The following is an 18,822-nucleotide window of genomic DNA, read 5'->3' on the forward strand; positions in this document are numbered from 1 at the left end:
CTAGCTTTTACGTTGACTTGCTATATTCATTCCAAAACCAGTGTTGATGCGTTTATCCTGATCAAACACCCAGTTGTGTTAAACCAAATATTTGTTAATTAAAAAAGGTAAAGTTTGAGAATTTGGAAGTATTACCGCTGTCAGGGAAACTGACCCACAGCATGATGCTGCCACCACCATGCTTGACAGACTTCTCGAAATATTCTTCTTCCCCCTGGGGTCATATAGCTCAATTCTTGTGTCCTTTGACGATATGCGCCCCCCAGCAGGCATTTTGATGGTCTGTGCAGGGAGCTCACAAATTAAAGTTAAGCTTGAAGGCATTTATCTTCCAGCAGTGGAACCCTTTTAGTCTAGGCTTCACTGTGGACCGCAGTTTTCAGGTCACAGAAGAGGTCAGCCTGCTTTTTGCGTCTCAATATCTTAACCAATTTCCTTTCTTCTGAGGCTCACAGTTTGGATCAGATGGCTGAATCTTGGACACAATATTGCCTTCGAACAAGATAAAGATCTGAATCAAAAACATCGAAGCTGGTTCTGAAATGGATGAAGCGGGCCTCTGGATTGGCATTTTAAACGCACCATCATTGCACTTAGAAAAAAAAAAGCCATTAAGGTATTGAAGCAAGTGAAACCAAAGCAGCGGTGAAGACAGACGAGCTCAAGTATGTTCAGATGAGCAGCTTAACAGTCAGCCACTGTTGTCGTGAACAAAACAAAAAAAAAGGTAAGCAAACGAATTGAGCCTTAGGAAAAAAAAAACTTTCCCTAAAGCTCAAAGGAATTAATGTGTTTGGTTCCCTAATCTTGCAAGATTATTCTGAGACAAAATCCTTGCCGAGGACACAATGGGAGAAACCGAGGAAGCAAAGAGAAAGATTATCTCGAAAAAAGAGCAAATGCTAACTGCGGCCCGTCACACAGAGCCGCGGAGAACAATAATAGAGATAAATCGTCCCGGCTAGAGGCCAACGTGACTTGCTGCCATTATTTAAAAACGAGGCGTTCAGAGAAAAAAATCTCTTTCGTGTAAACAGAAGCCTACTGTGCATAAACTTTGTGTTGGACCTCACTGCCATTTAAGGTGGTGAACAAGAGAGGTCAGCAGGGCAACAGGGTGGTCGAATTCGTGGTTGTATGGTTTATTTTACCGAAACTGTCAGACGCAACTACACCCCCCTGCCAAAAGAATGCAGCGTGTTGTCGGTTCATGTCTGAGTGCGTCAATAAATCATGGTATTGTACTGCTAGGCAGCTCGACACAAAGATTATCCTGAAGTTTAAGGTCGTTCTGAAATGTCACATTCAACGGTTAAGATCACAAAGACTTTACATTGGACTAAACCAAGGCTTTTATACCGAATATATCTGCAAGACCTAACGCAATTTCATGCGTTCAATCAATCAAATAGCTTTTGTTATGAGAATTGCTTCAACTTGTAGGCCTTTGCGTCTTAGTTTCGCTTTCAGTGCGGGTTTATAAAGTGACATTACTAGTCAGATTCTTCTGTGTCTAATGAGTCGGTCTGCTTTTTCCACTCATATCAGATCGGGGGCTCGGGCGAAAACTGTTACACAATCAAATTTCTAATGACCCGACAGGAGATACTCATCAGAGAGCTATGATGCTGTGGGGCATCGTAGTTTTTGGCACGACAGTACAGGAATGTACATCATGCCATAGCAGGCATCGCAGCTCTGGAGGCGCGGGCAACACTCCAGCATCTCCTCATTCAGGGAGGCTCACATTTATAGTAGAGAAGCTAAATTCAGACTGGCTTAAGACCAGCAATGTCCTCTATTCAGGGTCCCAGAGATGCACCAAAGTGTCAGTTTTCTCGCCGATAACCTACATGTAGTCACACACTGTGTATATTAAAAAGGCGTCGGGGAGGGGACCCACTGAGACGCCATGAAAAGCTCAGAAGTCTCGAATAGGAAAAAGGAGGGCTTGGCTCGCAATGTTGGGGATGGATTACATTACACAACCAGAGAAGATCACAGCAGCCATTTGGCGTGTTGGGTCAGATGACTGTTAAATGCTGAAGCAGTTTGTAGTTTTTTCCTCCACTGCATGAAAAGCTAGCAAAAGACAGGTTGAAACCAGCTGCAGTGCTTTAAAGGGGACGTGTGTTTTTCAGTTTTTATCCTTTTCACATCGAAATCATTCAGCTGTGGGCCATATAAAGTGGAACTGCAATGCTTTGGTCTGAACTCCTCGTTAATTTACACCTACGTTCCTCCGTTTCACCCCTGTTCTGAGGTGCGGCTGAGAGCAACTCGTTTTGGTACCATCGCTTTAAATCTAAAGGAGGCTCTTCACACCCCTCCAGGCCCTAGAGCATTCCACTCCATCACATTCAGCCATTTTTGTAGGATGCTAGGGGACGGTGTAATGAACAATTGGTGACCACTCCACATGTAGCTTCGGCATCCTTCGGCTAGGGCTACAAAGTCGAATAAAAATGGCGGAGTTGCAAGACTGATGAGCTGGAAGTCATGACCTGGTTTACCAGGCCTGCAGCAAATACTTTGACATTATAGTTTAAAAAAAGGTAGAAATAGAAAACTCAACGGCTTGGAAAAAAAATATCTATCAAGAAAACTGCGCAGTACCTGAAGAGACTACATTCAAATAGAGAATCCAAGTACTCAAAAAAAATCTATTAAAGATCTAAAAAAGTGGATTTTGCATGACATTTCTCATTTAAATGCAAAATACTAAACAAAAACACCCAAGTAGTATTAACTTCACTTTTTATTTACCACAATAAAAACTGCTTTATGGTGCAGAGGAACAATTTAGTTGCAAAGCCATGCATCCAGTTTGCAAGATGGAACTATACACACACACACACACACACACACACACACACACACACACAATACTGGGTTCCCTAAGAACAAGCGCTGTTTTTAAGAGCCCGTTATTTTTTTTTCTTTCCACAGATAAAAGATTCAAGTAAGCAAAATCTCAAAACGTGTTAAAAATCTATTCTGTTTAGAAGCATGCAAGTTAGTATGGAGCAGTCCTAGTATTTTAGATTTTGAGCTTAGATCGGATTTAATCATCTCACCCTTGTTCGAAAACTCTGTTTTAAAGCTTTCCATCCATCATAAAATAGGCAACTTCTGCGTCGCTGAACGCTAAACATTAGCCAGTCACGGTTTTCACACCGCTGACACATTGCTTGTGCCTTGTCTTATCCCACGGTCACAATTTCAGTTTTCTATGGCGTCTCCAAAATGCTAATTATACTATATAATCACCTTTGTCAGTACAACAACTCCACTCAAAAACGTCTTCCTTTATTACTTCAGAATAAGAGCCTCAAACATTGAAATGGTTGCCATGGTTTGCAAATTCATATTCAAGATTATTCATAGTAGCATAAAGTTACTTCACCAGTGAAATGTCACATGAGGTCAACCAAATGTGCCTGGAGAAGCATCAACTGGAGGAGAAATATACTAATGTTTCAATATTGTGAGATTTTGTGGCACAAGATCCCACTGAACCCTTAAGTAAAACTTACAAATTTTACTTTAAGACATGCTTTCAATGAGCCAGCCTTCCTTGAAGACTTTCAAAGTGACCAGCATTCAAAGAAAAACTGAACAACAGTCTAGCAACTTGGAAGTAAGAGATTAAGAAATAAAAGCTTGCCGCGGGGGTCTCACCTCACACAGTTGGCCACCAAAGTCTGGCAGGCATTCACACACGAAGCCGTCCAACACGGCGTGGCACTGGCCGCCGTTCTGACACGGTCTGCTGTCACATTTGTTTCGCTGGATTTCGCAGTGATTGCCGACAAAACCGGGAGGACACTGGCAGTGGTAACCCCTCGGACCCTTCTAAAGAACACACAAGCAATATAAAAAAGGTTAAGGGTTTAACAGATCTCTGCAAATTTGTCCTTCTTGGTTCAAAAACGAAAAAACAAAAGAGACACACCCGTACCTTACAGGTTCCTCCATTCCGACACAGACCTTGGCAGACGTTGATGTCTGAGAACGAAGATAGCAAATACAAAGTTTATTAGCTAAAAGCATTAGATTAGCTGCTCATTATTAGGTTACGTTTTCAGTGAAGGTGGGGATTAAGTTGAAGACTGGAGATGGAAACATGTGAAGTCAAGCCAGTGCCGCATAAAACCGGGAGAGAAAGGCAGCATGCATAACGGAGCTATGGATCGAGTTTGCCAAAGCAAGAATCAAACAGGTTACCACATGTGCGAGAGTGAGGCTAAACTACACCCATGTTGTATCTTCAGGAGGAGAAAAAAAAAAGGAGCCGAAGTGAAGTAGGTGTCATTATTGGGGGAGAAAATAGAAGCAAAGTCAGTGTAGAAGTGACGCCGAGTTAAGGTAAAGAAATACTGACTGATGTCACAGTTTTGGCCAGACCATCCCCGGAAACACTTGCAGTGATATCCACCAATGAGATTTTTGCAAGAGTAAGCGTTCACACAGGGCTGTCCTGCACATTCATTTGCATCTGTGAAGGCAGATTGAGTCCATCAATTGAAGGAAAAGTAGAAAAAGACAAGGGGAGGCAGATGAGATAAAGGGGTCCGAGTATTAAAGAGTAAAAACGGAAGAACCAGCATGTAGGGGCTTCGATTGTAAATTAATTCTGGACTGAACCGTCACTTGTGTGACTAGTATACATGGGCAGCGCAATAAATAAAGGTTTAGTCAATCTAAAAGCAATCAGGATATTTTCACTCTTTATGCTGCAGGATAAATGGGACTGTTCTGCTAATTAACTGGAAGGGAACAACTTCCCTCTGCATTATTGATCTGGAACTGCCGATACCGTCAGGACTAATACTGTTAATGAGCTCGTCTCATGTGCTCGATTGCAGGCTAGAAACTATCCATCAAATCATCAATTCAGCCCCTTGGAGTGAAAATAAGCAATTTTTCCTCCAAAGTGACATTTATGGTTTGTGATGCACCAACGCTGTCACTGAGAATGAAGTCCAGACATGGGATCCAATGACTTCAATCCAGATCAGTGACCTGAGTAAAGGACATGGTTCTGAGAATGAGGTAGTGGAAGGAAATTTTACGACTGTTCTTAAAAATAATAATAATAATAATAATAACGGATGAGGTTTTCAATGTTGTTTGCCCTCCTCATTCGGGTAGCTTGTTTTAAGCAGTGTAAACTGAAGCAGACTTCAGTGAAGAACTGCTGGTGACTAGTTGTGCTGTGATCCATTTAGCTCTCAAGGTGGAAATTGGATCTGGGAATGACATAAAACCCAATTATGTTCTAGCAGTAAAATGGAAAAGCAGCAGGATTTCCCAGTTGATGTGCTTAGTGACCAGGATAACGTCTACTAACAAGATGAACCAAGAATGCATCTCTCTGCAGTTGGTATCAAGTAGAAACGTGTCCACTTAACGAGGCTGTACCGCACTGTGTGAGCGAGAAAGATTTCACAGGATACAAATTGTGACGAAGGCATGTTTTGTTTTGTTACTGCCTCTGTGCGGAAGTTTTAAGGCGAGGGCAGCCATGTTGAATTTTGGAGAGACACTGCCAAACTTTCCATGAGGCAGGTGCCTGCAACCTGAAGCTCTTTAGACCCCTCTAACAATGGCTCGACAGCTTTGACAGAAAAATTATATATAAAAAAAATAATAATAATTAGTAGGGTATTTTATACATTAAGTCAACAGGAAATATTGCTGTTTTATCTGTTTCTATTCATATGTGAAACACCAGAATGATACCTTTAGTTAGAGATGTTATTTTTGGTTTCTCATAGGTTTACAAATGATGTATTTTATTTTACATAAAGTGAGAGGAACAATTTTTCACCATTCCATAAATATGAGGAAATACCTGTGGATTGCGTTTCCCCAACACAGACGTTGGGAATTTTCTCTTCAAATATGGATTGTGGCACATGTGATATTCAAACTTTTCATAACAAGTGCGTAAATACTGAGTAATAGGCATTTTAAAACTTCGTAGAAAGATTTTGTCATGCAATTTCAGTGCAATAATTTTCTCCCTTCAGCCTTCAGGTTTGGTGATGTTTCCAACAAAAAAAATGCGAGAATTTTTTTGTGAAAACCACTAAAAAGATCCTCATGTCCAATGGATGACCTTAATCATTGCCCATGCAGATGTTCATCCATCCATTTCTCCTTGGTTTTACAGAGCAGTAGACACTTCATATTTAGAAAAATTTTCTGCATGTCCTCACTGAAACATAAATGAGTGGAAAAAATAATTGAACAAGAGCTGGAGACTATGGGGGAGGCGATCAGCAGCAGCAAGATGTCCTGCAACACACCTACACGGCTGTCCTCTCTGAAACCCAACACTCCACTCACACAACAAGCTCCAGGTAAGACAGGAGGCCTATACCTGCCTGTAAGCCGAGAGCCGAGCGTGTAAGATGACACTGAACACTTGGGATCTCTTTCCTGCCTGCACCCCCAGACACACATACAAGCACAACAACCTTGTTTACTGGTCGTAATACATTTCCTGGCTCGGCGCCGGTCACGTCCGCTTTTTGGACCGAGAGATGCAGAAGCGTAAGCCAAAACCCAGAGACAAAAGCTGTAGCTTATAAAGTTAGAAAGTCATCAACGTTAACACAGAACCCTTGTGTCCTGGGAATCTACAGCCCACACTTTGGTTTTTAAATTTCTGGAATTTTCTGCCCACATTTTGAAATCTAAAGATTTGTGATACATTACAGTTACAAATCGCCCCCTTCCTAAATGAATGTCCCGAGTCATTTTTTTTTCCAGTTTTTCAGAAAACACAAACAAATATGGCAAAAAAAATGGTGACAAAATAAAAAAAATAAAAAAAAAGGCTTCAAAACTGTACTCAAAATGTATTTTATCATCTGAAGCACGGGCATTAATGATTTTTTGAAAGTTTTAAAGTCAAGAACTCCAAAACCCAAATGCCATACACAGAAACTTATTTTGATTAATTATCTAAGAGACTGCTTGAGAACAGTTTTAATTTCCGTTCTAAAAAAGGATTGCCGGCTCATTATCAAATAGTTTCCCAATTATCTCAATACCAGAGATAAGAGACAACAATTTGATTGTATAATCATCTAAAATAAATAAATAAATAAACCTCATTTTGTCTCAGTATTATACGATCTTGAGTTATTTGTTGTGAATACAGGCCTTTTTTGTATCAAAGAAACTAATCTAGGGTTAAAATTGCGTCTGGCCCTTCTCTGGACTCGTGCTGCATAAACCGAGTCCAGTTCTTGCAGACGGCATCTCAACTCCCTGCGCTGTCCTCACCACCCGTGCTTCTTCTACTTCACTGTGCAGCTCCCATACTACACAGTTATGCTGAGACATGAGACGCTTTCTATTGTAGCAATGTAGAAGTTTTTTTAGTAGCTTAGGGACACGTCCAGTCCATTTCAGTTTTCTGAGGAAGAAGACCTGTTGTTGAGCCTTCTTCACCAGGTGGGAGGAGTTTACGGACCAGGTGAGGTCAGAGGAGATGTGCATACCCAGAAACATGGCGGCCGTTTGCGTAAATCTACCTCTATAGTGCTTCAAAACTCCTCAAAGCTGTATTGGTGATACGTATTTTAGTAGCATGTTTTGTAGAGTTATTTATACTCAAGGCACATTATTCATGTTGGACAGGTGAAAGCTTTACGGCACTGATTGCTACCTCACGGTGTCCATTACCTGTTGCAGTCAAGTTATCGACAAGCAATCCCTCAAACTGAGCAAACAAGTTGCGACAGTGGAAAGTAACGACTCCCTTTTCATGTTTAAGTTTTTTAATCATACCGCTTCATTTCTCCTTTTATCCAAAGCTTGCTTCATGTCATCTGTATTTAATTGTATTGACATATCAAAAGGGTGGCTTTATAAGAAACCAGGTTTATTTACAGAAATCTTGACAGTGATGCGGGCTGCTTGTCCAAACTGAGGAGATCCATCATGGGCCACTGCATCACAGAACACCATGACGGTGCTACTGACTGATGAAACTAGGTGCCACCAAAGAGAGTTGGCATTTTGCGCTATAATCTGGGCCTGGGTGATGAACCAAAAAACTACCGATACCGAAATTTACGACAATAACCATTGTCATTTTGCCCATGTCGATATTTTCGGTATTAAAGAGATAAAAGAAAAAGCTGTCTTTATTGGTAAAGGAAGGCTATGCTCCTGTCCATTTAAGACGTGGCGCTACGTTTACAGTCTGTAGTCACGTGACTCCACCCCATCCAGTCTGAAACAAGAAGGAAGGTTGAGGAAATAACATTTTTGGGCGCAGGCTGCACCTGGAGATTGCTACGTGCACATCTTAATGGAGCTACCAAAGGTGCGGTGCTCCATAGCGTAATTATTATCACTTAATCTTTAACCTATATGCACTATTGCACTGGAAGATGTGTAGTTGGGATTTGCATCTGTTAAGATGATTTAGCTGTGATTTTCCAGGTGAATTATACCATCAATATAACTGGCTGTGAAGTAGCCCGTGGGATGGGTGTGTTATGTATAACTAGTGATATATTATATTTACATGTCTACAAGTCCTTTTTTTCCCCCATAGAAAAACTAATGTTTTTCCATGCCATCTTATTCTATTCTTCTTTTTATAGTTTTAGAAAATTCCACATGCAGAACTAAAAGTAGAATTACCTTAAAAAAAAGATGGAAGCATTATCATTTAAGGTCAGCTTACCTATCTGGCAGGTCTTCCCTTCCCACTGTGGGGGGCATACACACTCAAAGCCATCCTCCAGGTCGATACAGGTCCCACCCTGAGCGCACGGACTGGACGCACAGTCATCCAAATCTGGAGAAACCAAAACTGTTCGTTTCTGACGGATGGCAACCGAAGTAGTCGATGAATTTAAGAGCAACGATGTATGGGTTATACAATTCAACAAGTGTTAAACTAAGGTAATTCACCAGATACTGTTGAATTTTTTTTTTGTTTTTAAAAATAACTCACTTTTTTCACAGAGAGAACCCTCCCAACCTGACGGACACAGACACTCATAGCCGGCAGCAACCTCCTGGCACGTCCCACCGTTCAAGCAGGGGTTGGAGACACATGAGTGCTCAGCTGATGGCAAAACAGCAACAGAATATTAGGAAAGAAAAGGCTATTTTTAAAGCTAAAATGGCAGTATTCGATTACATATAGTGTCTATATTTGTTTGCGTTAATATGTTACCAGGGATGGGGGGAAAAAATAAACCCCAGAGGTCACATTTTCTCACCTATCTCACAGTTCTTTCCGGAATAGCCCGGTGGACAGGCGCAGTAATACAAGTTTGGTTCGGTGTTCAGGCAGGTTCCTCCGTTGATGCACGGCTGGTGGCGACCGCAGTAATTCAGATCTGATTGAAAACAGCAAGCGAGGGGAAAGACAAAGAGATGAAGATTCAAAATTAGTCAAGCAATAAGGTGCAAAGCAGCTCAGAGAGATCAGATAATGACCGGAATCAGCTGGTTATCAGCTGTCCAACTAGCTCTGACTCGCAACCACCTGGCCAGAAACTTAAAAATATAATCTTTCCCCCCAGCACACTATAATAGTCTTTACCAGGTCCCATTGAGAGCAGCACTCTTTTGTGATGATGCAGTTACTGAGGGAAAAAATTACTAAATGTTAACCATTTCTAGTTTCACAGGTTTAAAAGAAGTCAAACGTATTCCAGAAGTATACAAATCTATTTAACAGGAAGCCAATTTTCCACAATATATTCAGACATGTCTGTGCTCCCATTAAGCCAGCATGAAACGGAGAGAGCGAAACTTCCAACGAGTAACAGGAAGGCGGACTGTATTACAGCAAAGACGCCGTTTTCTCCTAGTGTATATTTTATATGATCGCTCATGGAAGCAAGAGTGGAAAAAAATGAAGGTTCTGATTTGCTGATGCAGACTCTGTCCAGATTTCTCCTAAAGAGCATTCGAAATATTTATTTCAACACAGTACCTCTTTATCTTAAGTTCTCCTGTTAAATTTATGTCTGATCTGCTGAAATGAGCTGATGGAGAATGAACATGGCTTCATACTTTAACAATCGAACACCTCTTGCTGTAACTAAAAATACACTCCGTCCCATCATCTCCTCCAATATGAACTCAATGTTCATGTACAAGTTTGCAGTCCGTATTTTGTGTTTCGACAAGCTCTGTGCAGCCACCTCCAAGTGTCATTTTTTCTGGGATTTCCCAGAAATCTTGTCGCAGCCTTCGCTCTGAAGTACCAGCTGCCTGCGTTGGCAGGACGTGTTTTCTCAGCCCCCCTGCTGCATCGCTTTGTGACTAATTTTCTGTATCTGCAGGCTATAGACAGGTGGTTGAGAATTAGCACCACAAACCAACCTGTTATTTGCACATATTAAAAATGCATTCTTTGTGCTTTTTTTCCCCCCCTCACTCCCGCTTCCTTCCTTGAAATAACAAAAAAATAAACCAAGTAAACCCTAAATGATCCTGTCACACAAGGCTCAGACAAGGTTCCCCAAAAGCCTGGTAAATAAATGAGCAGGAATCTGTCTCCGCTGGGGATCTCAGGACCTGCTCTCATCCCCCAAAGAGCCCTCTGTGACGAAGGCATGTGGGGGGATCGGGTGTCCCTGCCGTTGCTCAGATCACACGGACAGTAAAACTATCCAGCTTCTGGTTTCCAGAGAGAGACGAGAGGCCAGCAAAGATGATTCAGACTTTATTTTATACGTCCAGTAACTGAAAGCATGCATTGATAATCTCCGATCAGAATTTAACTGAATCCTCCATCATGTCCTCGCCACCAACTAATGAACACCTGAAGTACAATTTGTTCATTATTACTAAGCCATAGTAGCACATAGTTACTTCATACAAAAAAAAAATGATACACAGATTTGTCTCTGCTGTCCTCCAGCTTTAAAAAAAAAAAAAAAAAAAAAAAAAACACTCCACCAAAAACACTCGCTCCACAGACGAGAAAGGGGTTGATGTGGATAATTAGAGTAAACTGGTTATCATGGGAGCCCAATGTCCTCCATCTCCAGCATAGTAGTAAAAAGAAGCTGATGGCAACACCCAGGTTCCTCCTTTTATTATTCAAGCAAACCGTAAAGTGTAGAGAATTTTAATTTTAGTGATGTCTACTCATTCTGCGAAGAGAAATCTCAGTTAGCTTTAGACTCCATGAGGTGCCTCGCTCCAACTAAAGCGTGGATTTTGTCAGCCGTTCCACCTCTACTAAAAAGCTGATGAGGCTCAAAAAGCTAATCCAGAGGGGATGAAAACTGCAGTTCCTCTTAATGAAGCCATCTCTGCAAGGACGCCGATCCACTCATTAACGGTTCAACACTGCAGCAGCACTAAATAGATTTACATCCACTTGTATCCCATTTCAGTCGCTCTACAAGTTCCACATTTAAATTTAATTGTAGCATTTACAAAAAGCCCCAACTGGATGACGACGTTGATGTAATAGAAAACTTTTGCTTTCTGCTTCCTTCTAATTTCAATCTAATTTTATTTGATTAACTTTTTTTTAATCAAAAAGTAAATTATAAAATTGCATTGGTAAAATATTCCAAGTGCTTAATTTCTTTATGTGTCCAGATTGAGTGAAGTTTTAACCTCCTGAGGAAATAAAGTTAGTCGTGTTTTCCCCACCTGGCGTGAAGCGTGTGTTTTCCAGGTGAGGTCAGCAGGGGTGTGGACACCACGAACATGTATTGAGAGGAGAGTGTGTGTGTTCTAGATTTCCTGAAGACCATAATTAGTTAATCTCTGAGATGTTGAGGTCCAGGTTATTTTTCCCGACATAAGTGCTGGAGCTCTTCCCTGTAGGCCGACTCATTACTGTCAAAACTCAGACCTACAACAGTGACGTTGTCAGTAGACTTGACCACGTTGTTGTTGGAGTGAATGGTGGAGCAGTTATTGGTGCATAACGAATAGAGAATGGGGTTGAGGACACACCCCTGGTTTGTTCCTGTGATCAGGATGAGGGTTGATGAGTGGTTACCTACACCTCAACATGTTTCCGGTCTATAGTCTGTTCCTAAGGTAATCCAGAATCCACCAGTACAGTTAATTACTCAGACTGCTCAGTTTAGAAGATTTGCCCCTATAGTCCCACAGAGGGGAAATTTTGTCTGTGTTTAACCCATCCCTCAGGGAGCAGTGGGCTGTCCACACTGAGTAGCGCCCCGGGAGCAACCTGGGGCTAAGGGTGTTGCAGCCGTCTCAGAACACAAGCGTGCCGCTCTAACCACTAGGCCACTCCCCAAATATGGGGAAATGCCAGCATTAAAAGGGACAGTGTGTAACTAGTTTGACTTTTAATTAGCAAAGAAAAGTATTGCTTTTATAAAATACATAGTCTGGTGAAGTCTAATAACCTCACATCAAAAATGAAAGCGTTCTCATAACTTAGAATTAGTAGTTTATAAATACAAAGGGGTCGGTGCACCCACTGGGAGGTGCCATGTTGCGTCGCCATTTCTGATTTCAGATGAAGGGGGCCAAACTTGTCAGTTATACGCGTTTTCTCTTCGTTTCCCATATGAAGACGCGCTGTTGGTGGTGGAGGAGTATAAAACAAGCAAAGACGACCGTAGATCATTCTATTTGCTGTTTTCTGTTGAAATGGAGGACCATCCATACTCTTTGCCCAGTAAAAGGGAAGAGAAGGTAATCAAGAAAAGAAAAAAAGTCATGAAAAAAAAACAACAACAGTCTATATTGGTGCAGCTATAATTACCAGGTGGGGATAATTCAGAGGGAGCACAGACTCTGGCTTTCTGCTGGTCAGGTAAGTTAATTTAATATAACAGTGAAGTATATTTTTAATGGTATGTTAGAAAAAGGGCAGTGTAGTCCAGCAACTACTGTGTCCTCCCACCAGAAACAGGTCGTTTTGCTCGCCTCTCTCTCCATGAGAGAGACAAAGGGTATGCATGTACGGTACGTGGAGGATATCGGCCCGGCCCGTTCACTGTGTGGTAAGGCAGCAAGACCGGCTGGGTCCCTTTACTGGGGTTTATAATCGCTCATTTTAGACCCAAAATAAGCAACTGCACGTTCAGAAACAAGCCCAAAAAAACGACACTCATAATTTACAAGCGACTCTCGGAAAAAAAAGGAAAAAAAAACAGACTTGACAACAATGTCAAAAACCATTTCACACCAGGACCATAGGTAATAGCCATTAGAAGTAGGTAATGCATGGAGGACATGTTTACATTGTCCCACTTATGATACTCCGAGTCTTCAGCAGTAGCTATTACAGCAAAGTCATTCAGCGCACCACTAGATGGCGCACCACTGGGTAAATCTTACACACCGAGGCTTTAAAGGTGGAACTAAAATACACAAACAGCATCCTAATGCAGGTGTTGACCTTCTCCAAGTGCGTCAGGGCTGTTTGGAGAGCAGCCATTACTCTGCTGACCTCTTTGTTCTGTATGGAAATTAGTCTTGGTTGTGGTCAGGAGGAAGAGGAGTTTTAATGTGTGGGAGAAGAGCCTTTCAAACCATTTGGTGATGATAGGGGAGAGCGCAACCAGCTACTTGCCATGGTGTGTTTCTGCAAATTTCAAAAGGACTGTCTGGCCACTCTACCATGAAGGATCAGTTGGTGGATTGTAATAAATTAAAAAAAAAAAAAAAAAAAAAAAGCACATACCTTTATCACACCATAGGCCACCCCAGTTCTTCTCGCAGTTGCACTGCCAGGGCCTGTTGCAGGTGCCATGAACGCATCCGGGATGGAGATGACATTCATCGCAGAACGGGCCCTTCCAGCCGAACTTACACCTGTTCAAAAACAGACAGGTGAGAATGCAGCTTCTTTTCCGGAAATATTTTACAACGACAGGTGCACACACCCACACACACACACGATATGATTTGAGGGAATTTTTACTCCCATTTTATCAATGATAAATTGGACAGGGACTGTCTACTGGTGGGTTTATGTGCAACACTTTACTTTGGTATGGAAATGTAAAATTAAAATTGATTCTCTTTGCTTAGAAACATTTTAGCTTCAATGCACAACGGATCCTGAGGATATTAAGGTTGCTCTGGGCATACAGAAGTTTTCCCAGACAGTCTCAGGAACGACTTAAATATTCTGTACTACCTATTCCATCTTTCCCCCACTTGTTGCTGCACACTGCACCACAGCTGGCTGAGAGAATCTACCAAGTTTTTCCCGATGCTTAAGAGGAAAGACAAATTTGGCCATTTGTTATTTTTTTTATTTACAAAAAGACATTTCTGGACATGGATCGGATACTAAAACGATACCTACAAGCCAGCTGCAGCCTAACCAACAGAGTACATAGCAGTACTAATCAATCAGCTTAACATCAACCCTTGTGTTTTTGTGTCACTCTGTAAAAGAGCGGAATAGAAAAAAAAAAGCTATATTCTGTGAAATAAGCAGGTTTAAGCATCTATTTTTTTTAGTTTCACTTAAGCATGTGTATAAAATGCAAAAAGAGCACTAAGTCAACCTACAGGATACCCTGTTTTAGCAGGACCAAAAAGTGCGCTGCTTTCCCATTTTCAATAAAAGCGATTGGATCATCAAGCGATATTGTTTTGCATTTTTATGTAAAAACCGTGGCATTTCTGCTGAAGGTTATCACACCATGAGCATGTCGTAGAGGCCTAGCTCAACATGTCCAATCTCGCACGAATGGCTAATGGTTTTCTCGTTCACTTTCACGGACGTCACCGAGGGAAGCACAGTTAAGGCTAACCTACATATTGACATCCTGAAGAACATTATAGCTGAAACTGTATATTTACATTACACGATGAAAAGACAACCTTTTTTTCTTCACCGTGACATTAAATCAGACTCAATCGGCAAAATAATTTCCATGTGGTAAAAGTCAGAAGAGCTAAGGCATTTTATTGTCTAATCTCTGAAAAACATTGTTATCTCTCTAACAAGATCTACAGATAAATATAATGATCGGAAAAGTCCCATCATATCAGATGTGCCATTTTGAAAAAAAAACTAAATAAAAAAAAAAAATCCTTAGCAGAAGCCTGTTCACAACCCTGAACTTCACCGACAACTCAATAAAACCAAAACGGATTTTAAATTTGGGTCAACACTGGCAAACAAAGACGTAATGTACCCCCCCAAAAAAAAGACAGCTCATTTGCGATCAATGCGTCACTGAATAAAGCCCTAATAATTTTTCTGCACGTGGACTCGTATTAGTCCTATGGCCTGCGGCCAAGCAATCCGTGTGCGTGTTGACATTCCAGGGCAGGAGAGGTTAAGTATACTTCCATGGGCTCCCGTGCACAAGCAGAAGTCTGGTTGGGAAGAAGAGTGGCGGCTACGAGGGTGGTAAACTTGTTCAGGGAGTGAGTGGCTGGAGACAACTGTGTATATACACAGAGTCTATGTGGCGCAGCCTCAGAGTCGTACGCTGCTATTCCAAAGCCGTGGTGTCGTCGTGCCAGCTGTCTTGTCAATTGACGGCTATTTTGAGCCCCCTGCAGACGGCACTGCTGCCTTTCTGAGAGACGGAGCCTTTGGAAATCTGCCACTCTCAAGCAGAGGGGGCATTGGGACAATACAGGGCCTGCTTCTGGACATGAAAGCAAGATTGAGAAAGCAGAAATTTTTTTTTGATATTTCAGAGCAAAAAAAAAAAAAAAAAAAAAAAAAAAAAAAAAAGTAATTTATTGGTTCAATTCTACTTAGATTTACACAGAAAGCTTCTGTAAAATGCCTCGGTACAGGCCATTTACCATTTTTTAAACTCCGTGTGTCTAAATATCAACTAGGTGGATTACAACATAGAGGTTTGAGTCAAGGTTTGCTAAACCTTTCCAAAGGGATTTAATGCTCTGCACACCCAAGGTGATTCTCAGGACAAGCCTCCTAAATGTGTCGGAACAGGCCCAATGGGGCAGAGTCAAAGGTCTGAATGGGGCACTGTAAAAACAGGCACGCAGCACCTTTTATGTACCAGCTTTTAGGTGTGACGTACTGGAGGGAATAAAAAAACAATAAAAAAAAAGAGGTGGTAAATGATTTAATGCCAACTTTTTGTGCCCTGAGGAACCATTTAAATTCGTGCTCCTGCAGGACTCCCTTTTTTACTGCCGCTCCTCTATTCATGTCACTCTTCCTGTTGACGGTTTACACGAATAAGCTGCCGTTTTACCCGGAATGAGAAGGACATGTAAAAATGTGAAGCAGCTTCCCAACCCCGGTTCACCCCCCCCACACACCTTCATTCCTCGGCTTTTGGCCAAACAGTTTTTTTTTTCCTCTCCCCCGTTAATAAAAAGGGAGACGAGTGTGTCCTCACATCCGGCAGGTGGGGAGAGAGGGGTTTCCACAGATGACAACGGGATGTACACGCATCCTGGAAACAAGGGACCAGCGGGGACGTTCCGCGTCACTCGTATTTAACTGTCATTTCCACTTTAGGGGAATGTAAATAACACAGCGGGGTATTCATTTCCTCCGCTGCCCCTTGCCCTTCAAGGAGGACTGCAATGCGGACAGGGGGGGGGGGGGAAACTGGGATCTGACAATTCCCGGCGCGGTTTACGGCGCAGCAATTCACACTTGCAGAAGAGCGCCTTTCTTTGGTCCAAGGTGCAGAGAGCCGACGAGGCGCTTGGTATTCTGAGGAGGATTTTGGGCTGCTAAAAATACGAGGCAGGCAGGCGCGGCGTCGGCCTTGCCTTCAAGAAGGGATCTGGGAGATGCCCACAAGGGAAGGAGAGGCTGACACGGAAAACAAGCCTCGCCAAGTTGATGCTGCCTCTATTCAGATTGCAAAATATCATATCCCCCCCCCCCCCTTGTTTTTTGGGGCCGTCTACAAGATTGCTATGGTTTCAATTCCTGCAGAAACCTGCTTTAAACATAGAAGGATTTCACAAAAAAAGAAATTAAAATGTGTGAGGAAATCAAAAAAAAATTTTCCCCAGGATCACAATTACCACAAAAACTTAGAGACAAGTATGAGGTAAAAGAAAATCTCTTACACGCATGTGCCTGGTAGAGAGCAGTTGGCGTGTAACAGGTTGCAGCCTGGTTTGCAGATTGCTGAGGGGAAAAAAAAAAAAGAAATAAAAAAAGGTTATACACTGAAGTGGAAATATGTCACAAAAAGAGGAAACTGGAAAGTAGATGAAAAAGTATAATTGAAACAAGTGGAAGTACACAAGATTATTAATTACATTTTGAAAAGAACAACAACTTTGTCACAAGTGTGTAAAACCAAGCTTTTGAAAAAAAAAACACCTCGACCCTTTTCACCGCACATCTGTCACACTTTGCCTTCTAAGGTTAGTTAATGACTCAAAGTCTTGCCTCATGCCACCTGCAACTATGGCTACACCCTGAGTTACACATTATTAAAACTCATTAAACCGACACAAACGATCTAGTAAACAGACTGGAAAAAGCAAAGATTTGATAGCATGAGATACTAGCACATTCTCGTATTTTAAAACCTAGTATCAGAAAGTCCAACCTGTCCTGCAGTCAGGGCCCATCCAGCCATCCAGGCACAAGCGGGTCCCTGCAGGGTCGCAGCGATAGTGTCCGAAGTAGTCGTCGCGAGGCACGCACAGCTTGTTGCACTTGTTCCCAAAGTAGTTCTCGTCGCAGCGCACCCGGATGCGGTAGACGAGGCGAGCCACCGGCCCGTCGTAAAGGATGGTCTGCCAGGGATCGTCGGGGTTGATCATGCCGGTGTGAGAGCCGCGCTCGATCAGCCGCTTCTCGTCGTCTGCAACAAGCAGAAGATGAAGGCACATCATGTCAATGGGGTTAGATTTTTTTATTTTTTTTTATTTTAAAAAGCCTCGAGGCTATGTAGGCATCAAGTTTAACAGAAATCCGGATTGGAAGCTAGCATCAAATAAGTATGGATGCCCCAGGAATTTAAAAAGGTGACCAGAATTGGAATATTTTTGGCTCAAATGGCCATCAAGAAAAAAATAAAATAAAATGATCTGATCTCTGGGTAGGGTGCTATTTGGTCACAGTGACAGCTTTTGGGGTCAGTGTTAAAGAAGAAAAGATCAGCTATCGCATCAATAAATCAGTATGCAAATCACACAAAGTGTTAGAAACCATTTAAAAAGGAATAAGTAGCTTTTCTGTGCTAGCATTGTTGGATTTTTAAATCAGATGGCTACTTTCAAACAAGGAGAGACACTTCAGCAGATAACAGGAAGGCTAAACAGGATCCTGAAGACCTTAAAATGTAAACTCTGCAAATATTTCGTTCATCATTTCATTGTCTTTGACTTACCAAAGCTTGGGTTGCAGGGTTAACAGTTTCAATAAGGACACTAAGACAACCCTCATGCCAGTGACACTTTCCAGCTCATTCAGGGGGATTTCAACGCATTCAACCGGCCAGAAGGGATAAATAGTCCTTCCAGGGACCCGTGCCTCTGCTCCAGGGTTTCCATCTAGCAGGACATGCCCAAAAAATCTTCAAAGAGTGTCCTACTAATTAGATACCAAAACCACCTAAACCTTTTATGCTTAGGTGCAACAACTGCACTGCAAGCCTTCGGTGGACGATTCAACTCCAGACCCCCTCTGTAAGGCTAATTCCAGCCCCCTTACGAAAGACGCCAATTTCTGCTGATTTTAATCAGAGGATGTTGTTCTTTCAGTCTTGATTTAAATGCAAGGTGGTAAATGGTAGGCAGATTACTCCTGCTTTTCCACAAAATAGACAAAAATTCACAGCAAAAAATTAAAAAAGGATAACATAACCTTCACAAATGTTTTCTTCTTAGTCTTAGAAGATTAGTTTGACA

The 18,822-nt window shown here is 41.9% G+C and overlaps 1 protein-coding gene across 2 annotated transcripts in view; it reads right to left on the reverse strand.

Moving 5' to 3' along the window:
* The window catches only part of jag2b (jagged canonical Notch ligand 2b), a 55,964-nt gene that overhangs the window by 12,946 nt on the left and 24,196 nt on the right, over positions 1–18,822 (reverse strand). Inside the window, exons 4-12 of one of the 2 annotated variants that reach the window (XM_036147229.1) lie at positions 17,517–17,774; positions 17,026–17,086; positions 13,676–13,806; positions 9,258–9,377; positions 8,987–9,100; positions 8,714–8,827; positions 4,385–4,498; positions 3,962–4,008; positions 3,682–3,855 (exon numbers count right to left, since the gene is read on the reverse strand). In XM_036147229.1, coding sequence (XP_036003122.1) covers positions 3,682–3,855; positions 3,962–4,008; positions 4,385–4,498; positions 8,714–8,827; positions 8,987–9,100; positions 9,258–9,377; positions 13,676–13,806; positions 17,026–17,086; positions 17,517–17,774 — 1,133 coding nt within the window. The remainder of the gene's footprint in view (positions 1–3,681; positions 3,856–3,961; positions 4,009–4,384; positions 4,499–8,713; positions 8,828–8,986; positions 9,101–9,257; positions 9,378–13,675; positions 13,807–17,025; positions 17,087–17,516; positions 17,775–18,822) is intronic. The other variant, XM_036147230.1, reaches the window with a different exon arrangement.

This window comes from Fundulus heteroclitus, chromosome 15, assembly GCF_011125445.2.
Source record: "Fundulus heteroclitus isolate FHET01 chromosome 15, MU-UCD_Fhet_4.1, whole genome shotgun sequence".
Taxonomy (NCBI): domain Eukaryota; kingdom Metazoa; phylum Chordata; class Actinopteri; order Cyprinodontiformes; family Fundulidae; genus Fundulus; species Fundulus heteroclitus.